Raw genomic sequence first — 14,566 nt, 5'->3', positions numbered from 1 at the left:
GTGATGGAATTTCTAAAAATGATCAAAGCTCCATTCTCTCCACCAGAAGTGTCAGAGAGCATGGGGCAATGATCGGGGACCACCCGATGTGGTCCCAGTACAAGCGATCATCGGTATATACTATATACCACTGAACGCTTGTTCCAAATGGTGCTGGCATTTTTTTTTACCTAAGTCAACTGCCCTGGATTACCTGTAACCCCCCAGACAGCCCGTAATCATCGCAGACTGCCACAGACTGCCCGTCGACACCCCAGATTGCCCGTCGACACCCCAGATTGGCACAGACTGCTCGTAACCACCCCAGATTGCCCATAACCACACCAGATTGCCTGTCGCAACCTCAGATAGCCAGTAAACACCCCGAGATTGTCCATTACCACCCCAGATAGCCAGTAAACACTCACATATTGCCTGTAACTAAAATGACACTCCTTCTCTTCTGAGCCCTGCTGTGTGCCCATACAAAGGTTTATGCCCACATATGGGGTACCATTGTACTCAGGAGAAGCTCCGTTACAAATGTCGAGATTCTTTATCTCCCCTGTTCCTAGTGAAATTGAAAAATTTCAAACTAAACAAACATGTTATTGGAAAAATTAATTTTTTTTCTTTTTTACTGTCTAGTTTTGAATACTTTCCTCCAATACCTGTGGGGTCAAAATGCTCACCACACCCCAAGATGAATTCTTCGAGAGGTGTATTTTCCAAAATGGGGTGACTTTTGGGGGGGTTCTATTCTGCAGACATTACAGGGGCACTGCAAATGCACCTGGCACTCAGAAACTTCTTTAGTAAAATTATGCACTGAAAATGCTAATTGGCACTCCTTCCCTTCTGAGCCCCGCTGTGTGCCCATACAGTGGTTTACGCCCACATTTGGGGTACCGTTCTACTCAGGAGAACCCGCGTTACATATATTGGGAACCCGCGTTACATATATTGGGGTGAGTTTTCTCCCCTCTTGCTTGTGAAATTGAGAAATTTCAAACTAAATGAACGTATTACTGGAAAAATTCATTTTTTTTTTTCATTTTTACTGTCTTCTTTTGAATACTTTCCTCTAATACCTGTGGGGTCAAAATGGTCACCACACCACAAGATGTATTCTTTGAGGGGTGTACTTTCCAAAATGGGGTGACTTGGGGGGGGGGGGGGGGGTTATTCTGCTGACACTATAGGGGCTCTGCAAACGCACCTGCCGCTCAGAAACTTCTTCAGCAACATCTGAACTGGAAATGCTAATTGGCGCTCTTTCCCTTCTGGTGCCCAGCTGTGTGCCCATACAGTGGTTTACACCCACATATCGGGTACCGTTGTACTCAGGAGAACCTGCGTTACAAAATTTGGGGTGCATTTTCTCTTATGTTTATTATGAAAATGAGATACTTTAATCTTAACAAATTATTGGAAAATTTCTATTTTCCATTTTTTTCCAGCCTAATTATGAATACTTTCCTCCAGCCCCTGTAGGGTTAAAATGCTCATTATACCCCTAGATTAATTCTTTAAGGTGTCTAGTTTCCAAAATGGGGTCACTTATGGGGGTTTCCAGTATACAAGCCTCCTAAATCAACTTAAAAAAAAAGGACTGGACCCTAAAAAAAAAAAAAAAAAAAAAAATCAGTTTTGGAAATTATGAAAATTTCATAATTTGCTGATACACTTCTAAGCCCCGTAACACCCTAAAAAAGTGAAATATGTTTACGAAATGAAGCCAGAATAAAGAGGACATATTGATAATGTGACTTACTAATATATATATATATATATATATATATATATATATATATATATATATATATATATATATATATATATATATATATAAAATCACATACATAATAATGCGTAACATTATAAACTTGATTTAAACCATAGGTCGTTTCCTGATGTCAAATACCCCTTATATCATTATTCATAAGGCCTACCTTCCTGGGACCTAACAGGCTCTGGAGTAATTCTGCCATCTACAGCTGTAGGTAGGTCATCCTGAACATAGATATGACTTTGTTCTTCATTTTGCCCATCATCAACATGGTCCTCGACACGATCCAAGTTGGAGGACCTGCCAGGCACATCCTCTTCCTCTTTGTTAAAATATCTCTGCAACCAGGCAGGAACAATACTCTTTACAGTATCTGTAACACGACTGATGATACCCTGTTTGTAATGGAAAAAGAGATCATCATCATCATTATCTGGAAACAATAGCAGCCTTTTAAAATCATGCGCTTAGTACAGTCAGCTTTAAAAAGTTTAATCTTTTCCCATCAAACTTAGCCTTTTTACCCCTCCTTGAAATCTAAATCCACTAACAATGCCATGAGAACCAGTGTACCAGCATATGAAACAATAATCCCTTCTAGACACAGTACTTAGGAAATGTGGCAATACAATACGATTGGCTAAATGGTAGAAAACCTTTGGTGAAGTTGACGTCATACACCAACTCACGGTCTATCCATTAGCTTCTGCTGCAGAGTTATTTATCCATAATTGTTATGCATGTAAAATTAAGTGCCAGGGACTCTGCTCACTATACACAGAGATATGGATGCATTTTGGCACATAAACATCCATAAAACATCTCATTCACACCATTTGGGCAATAGCTTTTGCAGACATTAGTTACCAAGTTTCTGGACAACTGTTTATTTCATGAATCAACTTGAAAATGCACGTTAGAAAAAAAAAATCCTGACACTGCAAGGGCCCATTCATACTATGGAATCATTACAGAGATTTGACTCTGCCCGTGGACTCCACGCCAAATCCCACCTGCTATCTCTTTCAATGGGAGGTCTCGCGCACCTCTGCTCAAAGAATTGACATATCAATTCTTTGAGCGGAAAGGTGCTGAGAGAGCAGGGGCGTGTGCGACCTCACAATGAAAGAGATAACAGGCAGGATTCAGTGCAGAGTCCGCGGGCAGGGGTTCTGAGCTGAATCTCCGCACAGATTTTGTAGTGTGAAAAGGCCCTTAAAGCTTGCAGCTAAAAAAAACTTTGTTTAATAAATCCAGTACTCGACTACTGTATGTCCTGCAGGAAGTAGAGTATTTTTCCCAGTCTGACACAGTGCTCTCTGCTGCCACCTCTGTCCGTGTCAGGAACTGTCAACATTAGTAGCAAATCCCCATAGAAAACCTCTCCAGCTCTCTGACTGGAAAAATACACTACTTTTTGCAGGGCATACAGCAGCTGATAATTACTGGAAGACTGGAGATTTTTTTTAAAATTAAAGTAAATTACAAATCTCCTGCACCAGTTGATTTAAAAGAAATACATTTTTGCTGGAGTACCCCTTTAACAAGTACTACCATCCTAGTTTTCCTGTTCCTATGTAAAGACTTTGGGATACAGAACACATTATAAATAACATGTAACCTGCAATAAAACTCAGATTTTAGAAGTTTATATTGGTTTAGATCCAGGGCACCCAGCAGCTGTGGTGTCTTACAGGGCTTCAGGTTGTTTGCTTCAGTATTGATATCCCCGACACTACTAGTCTGGGCTTTCAGTGGGATGGCATTACTGGGCTTCATTGCAGGTGTTTTTTCTTGTCAATCAATCTGGTAATACCAGTCACAGTAATGCTAAGTTTACAAGGAGCGATAATTCGCCCGATCGTGCGATTAACGATTTTTTTTTTCTTATAACGATCAGCGTTTAGATGGAACGATATATTGTACAGAAAATTCGTTTTGCGATCGCTTAAGCCTATCTCACACAGGAAAAATCAGTGAACGACTGCTTACACGGAACGATGTGCGAATTTTTTGAGAACGATCAACGACGATTTATTAACATGTTCAACGATCAAGCGATTAGCTAAAAATCGTTCATTTTGATCTTTCGCTGCGTTTACACGGAACAATTATCGCTCAATGCGATCGTTATCGCCCAATAATCGTTCCGTGTAAACGTAGCATAAGGGTGCGTTCACACGTACAGGATCCGCAGATTTGATGCAGCGTTCAGTTCAAATCTGCTGCGATAGAGTACGTGTGAAGCTACCCCAAGACCGTAAGTAGAACCAAAATTGCAGAACCCACATAATAAGCTAGTCTCTACTTCCATAATCAAAAGGAACATAAAACAGAGTATGCAATCAATGGCATCTTAATCAGTGATTGGCTGAGCAGGCTGCCACTCCTGAGATGAGTCCATCTCATAAGTAGCGGCAGCTGCAGTCTGAGGGATACTTGAGGGGGCGCATAAAGTGTATTATTTTCTATTGACACAGTACATTGACAACAGCATCTAATTCCTTTTACTAGCTACCATACAAAAAAAAAAAAAAAAAAAAAAGGCAGTTTTACTACAGATTACTACACAACAAAGAAAGGGTAATGCACAGCCAAATCAATGGTGCTCATAGTGTGACACACTAAACAAGCAACAATTTCATGCAAAAGAGAAAGATGTATGTCATAAAACACTAGGCACACAAGTATGAATTCAAAAATATATAAATACCATCTTTATTCATGAAGCAATACATACAAAACAACCCTACACAAACCCCAAAAACACTTATAAAACACAATGGGTAAATGGATATTTACTAACGAATCTAAAAACACAATTTTGTCACAGATGTTTTGCCATCATTTCCAATCTAATGTGTTTAGTCAAATTTATGTAAATTGTCTAATAGCATAGTAAATGTGTCTTAAAAATAATGGTCTTTTAATAAATCTTATACCAATATATGCGACTTTTTTAAAAATTGAGCAGTTAATAAATTTAGCTAAAAAAAATTCTGGCGCACTTTCGATCTAATTAACAAAAAATCTAATTAAAAAAGTTGCATCTAATTTGGATAGTCTTTTCTAAAAAAGCTTCATAAATTCATATTAGATTTATTTTGAGCACAAACTAGATTAGACTAAAAACAGGCGCAATTAGTTTGATAAATGTCCCCCAATGTACCCAGGAGGGACCTATTTGCAATACACAAGATCCCTACCTACACCACTGAGCTCTATACAAATATACACACTCTCTAACGAATAAATATTATTATAAGACCTCCAAAGTGAATAAAATCACAATATACCAAAGTGCAAGTGCATGAATCCAACAATATACAGTATACAATTGTAGAAAAAACACATACATAAGTGACTAAACCAAAGCACACAGAGTAAAGTGTGGTCAGCTGAGTGGGGTCCAAAGCACCCTACACGTTATGTCCAGAACCCGGAACTTCGACACCCCTGACAAAGTTCCGGGTTCTGCACATAACGTGTAGGGTGCTTTGGACCCCACTCAGCTGACCACACTTTACTCTGTGTGCTTTGGTTTAGTCACTTATGTATATGTTTTTTTCTACAATTGTATACTGTATATTGTTGGATTCATGTACTTGCACTTTGGTATATTGTGACTTTATTCACTTTGGAGGTCTTATAATATTAATATTTATTCGGTAGAGTGTGTGTATATATGTATAGAGCAGAGTGATGGAGGTAGGGATGTTGTATATTGAGGCATAGGTCGTGTAGTGAGGCATAGGTTATACAACATTGTAATATGTGTTATTTAAGTGAATGGCCCTGCTTTCCCATGTCCCCCCCACCCCCCGACCGTGGCCTCGAAGTGTGATACGTTGACCCCGGCCACCTTCTTGGGATAATCACGCCATCTTTAGAAGGCCGCCCTGACCGCTCCAGCGCATCATCAGCTGCTCAGTCGTGATTGGCTGAGCATAACAAGCTCAGCCAATGGCGGCTGAGCAGCTGATTACGCGCTGTAGGGGGCCGGCATAAGGGAGGGCTGGAGCGGTCAGGGCGGCCTCCTGAAGAGGACATGATTGTCACAAGATGGCGGCTGGGGTCGACAGTGATTCTGTAAGTATACTGTATCACACTTCCGGGTCCACTCCCGTTGTATAACTTTGTAAATGTATGTTATTTAGTGAAAAAGTGTTTAACACCGCACTACCCCTTTAACCCCTAGACAACCCATGCTGTACTGATAGAGCACGGACGCCTGTGCCAAACGGCCCATGACACTGAGATGGCTTCATAGAGGATGAGGACCGGATCATTCCTGTTGAAGACGGGCAGCAGCGGTCGCGCAGACAATTATCATTAAGCCCTTAAAAAACGCAGCAGGGTCCCAAAGAATTTCCCTTACTGGGGGAGGTATACTGCTTTCCTCTGTGCAGTCTGATACACAATCTTCTAATAGAGTCTGCCTCAGGAGATCACAGGTAACACTAATCAATGCTATGCAATAGCATGGCATTGACCAGTGTTAGCAATCAAATGGCTGCTTCTAACAAAACAGTTTGGGGTCACTCACACATCCGCAGAATTCCCTCAGTACACAGACAGTGTGCTGCGCTCTGGACCTGGGAGCTTCCAGCATGATTAATTATGATGTTGGGGGCGCCTAAATAGTTTCAAAGTTTCCGCTAGTCAGTACATTAGTGTGAACTTTCAAACAGTGGAGCTATTAATTGTGATGCTAGGAGCTCCCAGGTCCAGACCACAGAACACAGTCCGTGTTCAGAGAGAATTCTACGGACGTGTGAATGACCCCTTTGGGGACATTCACATGATCTCTGCAATCTGTCTGTAGCATGGACGATGTTCTGCAGACTGGATCTGTGAGCTCTCAGCATCATGATTGTGATGTCGGGAGCGGCGCGGCAGTGTACACTAGCATGAACTTTCAAACGGTTTCGGATTGGAATTAATCATGATGGTGGGAGCTCCCAGGTCCAGTTCGCAGACCACCATCCCTGCAGGGAATTCTACAGACATGTCAATTCTGTGATTCTACTGGGCTGCAAAACCTCCCACTATTTTTTTTCTCCGTGATCTGTGGAAAGTCATCTGTATTTGCATTAGTTTCCATATCAGTTTCCGTAAAATGTGAACAGTACTAGTTTGCTTTGATTTGATGTGACATCTGTCAAAAATATGGATCCCATAGACTTCTAATGGTATTCCACACCGCAATAAATGTCTGCACTAGGGCACATCTTTTTTTCCCAACCAAAAAAAAAAAAAAAAAAAAAAGAGATCCAAAGGGATCACAAATATGTAGGACAACAAAGCTGTAATGACCAATACGTTATTAAGAAAGAAAATTTTAAAGACAAAAAAGGAAAATGGAAAAATTTTATTTTATTTGTTTTTAAAATTTTCTTGGTTAATAAAGTATTGGTCATTACAGACTTGTCCTACATATTTGTGATCCCTTTGGATCTCTTCTTTGTGTTGATTTGTATCCTTTATGCGGGAGGACTAAAGTATTATTAGTTGTGGGAAATTCTGGTCTTCGCAACACTTTTTTTTTTTACAAAATGGATTATGGGTCGAAACGAAAACGGACGGTGTGAACAGCCCAATATAAATCAACATACTCTAAGTTGAACTGTAAGTATGGATCTACAATTACGGGCAACTGTACAGTGGTGTAGACCCCGCTATGCATACCATGCCGTTCCCCCTCCCACCCAGTACAGGTTGCTCTTAAACCAAAGCAATGCTTTTAATACAAGTTACAATTTTGAAAAACTGTGAGCTCTTCTTCCAAAACGCTCTTAAACCAAGTTACTCTGAAACCAAGGTACCACTGTATTTATATTCTTTTAATGTACATTTTATTGGTACCTTTAGACAATATTTGCTTTAAAAGTGTACATGTCAATTCATCAAACTTCTGACATGTTATAGCCACATGTCATAAGTCTGTATCAGTGGGGGTCCGGTTGTTGAGACCACTGATGATCGCTGGAACAAAGGAGTAAAAGCACTCTGCCCCTTTATCTTCAGAAGTTCTATAGGCGCCATTATAATTCTGTCCACTTCTACTTAAAGTGACACTGTCGTTATAACTTTCAAAATCTAAAGAAAGATGTGACAGAAAGCAAATTTGCAATTTACATTCATTGTTTTATTTTCAGTTATCATGGAAACATGCCACTTCCTGTGTTTAGAATTTTTTTTCTCTCTCAAAGAGTCTAAAAACAGGAAGTCCTGTGTTTCCCAGGTCATCTGCACACTCACAGAGAAGGCAGTCATGTGATTGATGGAGACATTGAGCTGCGACACACTGCACTAGATGGGACTTCATGTGTTTAGTCTCTTTTTTCCAACCAGCACAAGACTAAAAATCTGCCTGCAGGAGACTGGACCTGGATTTCTGGTAAGTGCAGCTTTGTTTTACAGCATGATAGCAAAAAAAAGTAAAAATAATAATGAATGTAAACTGCAAGCTTTATCTCACATCTACTGTTGATTTAGATTATAAAATTATTTAGATTATAACAGTGACACTGAGCAGTGAGTAGAGATGAAGGAGCAGAGTGCACGCTGCTAAGCACTTCTGCCCTTTTGTGCTAACCCCACCGTTACAAACGCATGACATGTGGCTATAACATATCAAAAGTTTCTTGTCTCAGATTGACTCCTGAAAAAAAAAAATATAAATTACATACAGGGATTTTTGGTTTTACAACTGAATGGAAAAAAGCAAACAAGAAAAGTGTTATGTGTAAGTGTCTCATAAATGCCTCTAACCTAAACCTAGTAGCCTCAAGCAATTTTAAATGGAGTTTTCCTTCAAGTAGGGCCATAGACAAGGTCTCACAGCAATATATTCAGCGATTGTTAATACAGCAAGAACAGTTTGTATCATACCGATGAAACCTGGCAGCCAAGGAGAATGGACTGGAACGCATATGCAGGGAGGACAACTTCACTGTACTAGTCAGCTGGGGCACTAGACCCAATTGAACGAGAATTTATGCCACAAGGTCGTCGCATTCAAAATGAGTGAGTACAGTAATAAATCAGTACCATCAAATTATGCATTACACTGGAACATTCCTCCGCAGAAACTATTTGGGTGAATCAGAAAGCTTTGGGGGTTCAATGTAATGAGAGCATCACAAATAAAAATTGGGCACAAACTTCACAGACAGTCAAGAATCTCTAACCCAGATTTAGAGTGTGTTCACACGTACAGGATCCACTGCAGATTTGATGCTGCGTTCAGTAATTTAGATTAAATCTGCAGCGATACGGTGTGTGTGAAGCTATCCTTAGAGCCCTGCGACTTTTGGCTTTTTTCAAAACTAAAATCCTATTTGAAAAGAGATTTTAGACTGTTGCTAAATAAAACTATGGAAAAATCCAACAATAGGTTCTGTAGTATTTGGACAGTGGGTGGCAAAGTGACAGTGGGTGGCAAAGTGACTATTTAAGAGGTCCAATTTTTCATATAACATGGCTGGATACCTTCTGGACAGACCTCCTATTTAGTGCCAAGATAGGGATTCTCTCTTAAGAAAAGGGATGCCAGCCAGTCAAGAAATATATGGCTGTGTGCATAAGCTGTTAAAGGGGAATTCCAGAGAAGAATTAGTACATTTAAAATTGCTCAGGTTGGGAGAGGGGGAGGAAATAAAAGAAACCTGTACTCACTTGCTGCTGAGCCCCCAGTAAAACCATTCCCCCCTGCCTTTTCTCCATCCTGGGAAGTGGTCAATGCCTACTTAGTCACTCACTGAGGTGCCACACTCTGGCTGAGCCGGACCAGACAGACACCATGTGCTGACAGTGGGGGATGGTGGCAGGCAAGTAAAGGTTTCCTTAAACCCCCTTTAAACGTTTTATTGAAGTGCTGGTGAGTAAGTAGCAAGTGTATCTCACCTGAACACACCAACACATATTACTGTCACTATCCACCATTACAGGTCACTCACATAAGCAAGCTACACAAAGCAGAGGAACTGAATATACACTGCATGACTTATACAGTACTGATCATAAGCTGCATTAAGGATTGTGCAGGCTACAGAGCTGAAATCTCCTCCCATGAAGCATTTATAAAAGTGTCTGAAGCAGCATCAAATGCACAGCAGATACATGTGAATAAACCCTAAGCCCATCCAAAAACTACCATAGCAGCCAATCACAGCTCATCATGTCGCATTGCTTTACTAACATAAAAGCGGAGCCCTGCCTGGTTACTAGGGACAATAAAGTCAGCTTGCAGATATGTAGTCTTTCGTCAATAAACAGAATCTGATGATAAACTAACAGTAGTCATACACTACAGATCTTGGCCAACAGCAATCTTCCCCAACTCTTCATAATGTATGAATCAGCCTGTGGGGCCGTATATTACATATGGACAACACCCATGTATGTATGTATGTATTCCCATGTATGTACAACAGAATAAGTAATAACAGAAGAGCAGACACTGTGGGGTCCCCCATGTCCTGGCCGCAGGCCTGGCCCCCTACCCCTGACCTCCCGCTCACCTGTGTCAGCAGCACACAATGTATGACAAGTGATGGATAGTACAGGCGGCTGTAGTGTTATACAGGCGGTGTATAGTGGGAGCTGTCTGCGGTGACTGACAGGATCCCTGGAGCACATGGATCCCACACACACACAGGGATCCCTCATACACACACACACACACACATGGATCCCTCATACATACACACATGGATCCCTCATACATACACACATGGATCCCTCATACATACACACATGGATCCCTCAAACACATGAATCCCTCAAACACACGGATGCTCATACATACATACATACATACATACACACACACAGATCCTCATACATACATACATATATACACACACAGATCCTCATACATACATATATACACACACACAGATCCTCATACATACGCACGCACGCACGGACGGACCCACACACATGGATCCTCACACGCACGGACCCCTCACACACATGGCCGCGCTGCTGACAACACTGACCTGCTGCTGGCCTTGCTGCCGGTTCTTGCTGTACGGGGTCCTCCCGGAACTGAGGTGATATCGCCGGGTTCGGATCTTTCCCCCGGTGCCCGCTCCTCCTCCACCTCCCGCTGCCGCCATCCAGCTGACTCCTCCTCGGGTCACTGTGGCCCGAGGATCCTGTGCGCCTACTACCCTTGTAGGATTAGCAGTAATGGACGCCTTGGCTACCGTCGCTAATCTAGGCCCGGTCGTGCGGGCCGGAAATGACTCGGCTGGTCAAGCGAACACTTAGCTGAGTTCCCGGTAGGTGTGCGGCGAGTCTTCAGGCCTCCGCTCCTCACACTGCCCGCCTGTGCCTCACTGCGCTTGCCCGCGTATTCGACGATTCGAAGACGTAATAATGCAATGCAACGAGGAGGCGCGGGGCTTGTCGGGAAATGTAGTTCTGGGGCGTCGCGAGGGGCGAATACTGACGCAACAAAACGAGGAACGTGATGACGTTGAATCTAGGAAGCGACGTCGACGTTGTTGTGTCTCCTTATTGGTAGATTGGGTAGGCGGGGACCAAGGCTGGAGGTGTATGTCGCTGTTACGCAATCCATAGCCAAGTGATAACTGAGACCCTGCCAGTTCCCATAACTTGACGTGATATGGTTATACTTTGCCGCTGGTCACATTAGGTGTAGTTTTACTTTTCCTCTTAGGCTTGCTCATTATGAAAATGTGTTTAATTTATATTTTTTTTTTTAGTATAATGCACAAAGGCCCAGATTTATGAAGCTGTGCTAAACAAAAACTGGTAGAAGCTGCCATAGGAACCAATCACAGCTCAGCTTTAAGCTCTGGTAACATAAGAGCTAAGCTGTGATTGGTTGCTGGGCGCAGTTTACTCCAGTTTCTATTTTACACAGTTTGAATTTCTATTTTTTAAAGGGGTAGTGCGGCGTTTAACTTTTATTCAACTATTTAAATGAATGGCCTCCTTCCCCGTGTTCCTTCCACCCCGAAAATGTGGTGCGGTATACTATGCATAACTATGCTATGCCAATCGTAGCTGAGCAGCTGATGATGCGGCAGGCCTGCCTCCCGAAGATGACGTTGTTGACCCAAGATAGCGGCCGGGTCAACAGCGAATACGTAAGCATAATGCACCACACTTCTGGGGTGGGGGGGAACACAGGGAAGGGGGCCATTCACTTAGATAACACACATTACAAAGTTGTATAACTTTGTAATGTGTGTTATTAAGTGAATTAAAGTTAAATGCCGCACTCCCCCTTTAAGTATTGTTCACTACACTACTACACTACATTATTTCTTCTTGGTCATAAGGCCATATTTTTACTCAGACATTTGGCAGCTCTGTGTCAGTGAAGACTTCAGAAAAGACAGACTTAGGGGCAGTGATTTCTGACAGCCTCACCCTGAGTCACCAGTGCAACCAAGTGTTAGGGCCTGTTCACACTGAGGTAAAGAGACGGAAATTCCGAGCAGAATCCCTGCCACAGACTCTGCTCAGAACTCCACCTGCCTCTGTCTCAATGTTAAGTATATTGCGCCTCTGCTCTCTGCTCAAAAAATTGACGTGTCAATGGGGAAGACAAAATAGCTCACTGAGCTATTAAATTCTGTTAAACTCTGTTGTGTCTGTAAACTGAGCCCTTTAATACTATGTCTGGAAGAAGCAGGCAGACCAGTCATATAACTGAGCTGTCAAGTCTTCCATATGCTTTGCGTCCTAAAATGTACACAACCATAGGGAAATAAAAGGAGGGATAGGGCATTGCCAAAAAGTCGGTATACAAGCCCTTGCAGCATTTACCAGGTGGCGCAGTACGGATTGGCGATACGTCTTGAGTGGTATTTCTGAGACGTGCAGGAGAAAGAATCTGGGGTGAAAGGCACCCGCTTAGGGCAACTCCAGTGTAAGACAGTGCCTTCCTCACCGCAGTTCCTCCAACACAGTAGAGTAAGGGGGCATTCACACGTTGCTTGTTTTGCACAGAACATGGACGTGGAATGTCTGTAACGGACTTCCCCTGCCCTGGCAGCCTCTGTGATAAGATGCTGGGATTTGGGGAACTGTATGCATATGCGCCACACGGCTGCTTCATTACAGCACAGCACATATGCATACACTACCCCCGCTCCCAGCATCTTATGACAGATGCTGCCTGGGCAGGGGAAATCCATTACAGGCATTCTACGTCCGTGTTCCGCGCAGAACACGAAACGTGTGCCCTAAGAGTGAGCTTCGAAGTCTAAGCTCTAGAGAAGGAGAAGCCCAGGTCCACTTCCCAGGTGGCCAGGCATGAAGAGCTTGGTTGATCCAGTGGGAAGCCCAACATGACATAAAAGAGAAAGTGAGTGACTTATCGGGCCCAGGCCCACACACAGTGACTCAAAGGCTGTTAGGGAACGGCAAAAGAAAAGATAAGTTAGGAAGAGATGCAGTCGACAGGCGCTCCACAACCCCGAAAGACAGGGGTAGAAAAGATCTTTAAGAGCAGAGAGGGACAGCCATGAGGATGCTTGAAGAAAGGTTCTAGCCGTAAAGTTGCCTGCCTTAGACAATTAACGGTGGAAGTCAGATCCTCCATCCCTGGGGTGAAAGCTGGGTTGCGGAGGATAGGAAACATAGGAACATAGGAAATACAAATCTTTAAGCAGGCATGGGCAGGGAGGAAAATAAAAAAACAAGCCCTACGCCGATGCCTTTGTAAACGCAATGTTTTAGGGCTCCCATCAGGCTCTTGGATCTCCTACTTCAGCAACGTCACTACTCGGATAATGTATTGCCTGCTCCACCATTCGGTAACTGGGGTGGGATGCCGCTCCAGTCACTAATTAGCTGAGCATGTGATCCACCAGGCAGGTCAAGCATTCCCCCCCAGAATGCAATGTCCAAAAAGTATTCCAGCGAGACAGCCATCCTTGATAAAACCCACTTTTATTTAGCTTGGACAAAAATAGAATAAAACATCCAACACATGGATCCACTATCCATGTGTTGGATGTTTTATTCTATTTTTGTCCAAGCTAAATAAAAGTGGGTTTTATCAAGGATGGCTGTCTCGCTGGAATACTTTTTGGACATTGCATTTTGACCAGCCCTGCGAGTTCCAGGGCACTAGCGACGCCTCCTACACCACGCTTGTATCTAGGAGAAGGTTCAGACCTGCATTACAGGCATGTATATGGTTGCAGCGATTTTTTGTTTTTTTGTATCCCCCCCCAGAGTTGTGATGACATCAAAACTTGGGAAAAAAATAAGTTCTGACCGGCATCCTGGAGCCTCTGACACAGCACTTCAGAGTAGTTAGTAGTGCTTGTTTATTATGTTTCCCCCTGCCTGCAAATTCTTATTTTCTCCAAACTTCTCCTTTAGAGTAGCTTTACAAACAACGGATCTGCAGCGGATTTTACGCTGCAAATTCACAGCAAAATCTGCTGCGGATCCCTTGTCATTCATTTTGAATGAGAAGACATACTCGCAGCAGGATTGACATCCTGCTGCGAGTATGTAAGTGCTGCCCATTAACCCCCCCTGGCTGGAGTGTACTGTACCTTGTCCACACTCCACGGCTTGCTTCGAGGGTTCCCGGCTGGACATCCCGCTCAGCCAATCAATGTGCTGCCCCACCGCAGCGCACTGAGTGGCTGATCGGAACATCCAGAAGCTGGGAACGAACCAAGCCGGAGCATGGAGCAGGTAAAGTACGCTCCACCCAGCGGGGGTTAATGGGCAGCACTTACATACTCGCAGCAGGATGTCAATTCCGCTGCGAATATGTCTTCACATTCAAAATTA

At 42.9% G+C, this 14,566-nt stretch overlaps 1 protein-coding gene across 3 annotated transcripts in view; it reads right to left on the bottom strand.

Annotated features, from left to right (window-relative positions):
* The window catches only part of NUP153 (nucleoporin 153), a 48,427-nt gene extending 37,138 nt beyond the window's left edge, over nucleotides 1-11,289 (bottom strand). For 2 of the 3 annotated variants that reach the window (XM_069957971.1, XM_069957973.1), the window contains exons 1-2: nucleotides 10,774-11,288; nucleotides 1,932-2,163 (exon numbers count right to left, since the gene is read on the bottom strand). In XM_069957971.1, coding sequence (XP_069814072.1) covers nucleotides 1,932-2,163; nucleotides 10,774-10,893 — 352 coding nt within the window. In that variant the 5' untranslated portion in view covers nucleotides 10,894-11,288. Of the gene's footprint in view, nucleotides 1-1,931; nucleotides 2,164-10,773 lie in introns of all 3 variants that reach the window. The other variant, XM_069957972.1, reaches the window with a different exon arrangement.
* Nucleotides 11,290-14,566: the final 3,277 nt, after the last annotated feature.

The sequence above is a fragment of the Dendropsophus ebraccatus genome, chromosome 2, assembly GCF_027789765.1.
Source record: "Dendropsophus ebraccatus isolate aDenEbr1 chromosome 2, aDenEbr1.pat, whole genome shotgun sequence".
NCBI classification, from domain to species: domain Eukaryota; kingdom Metazoa; phylum Chordata; class Amphibia; order Anura; family Hylidae; genus Dendropsophus; species Dendropsophus ebraccatus.
The sequence above is the reverse complement of the archived record's forward strand: the minus strand, read 5'-3'. Positions and strand labels throughout refer to the sequence as shown.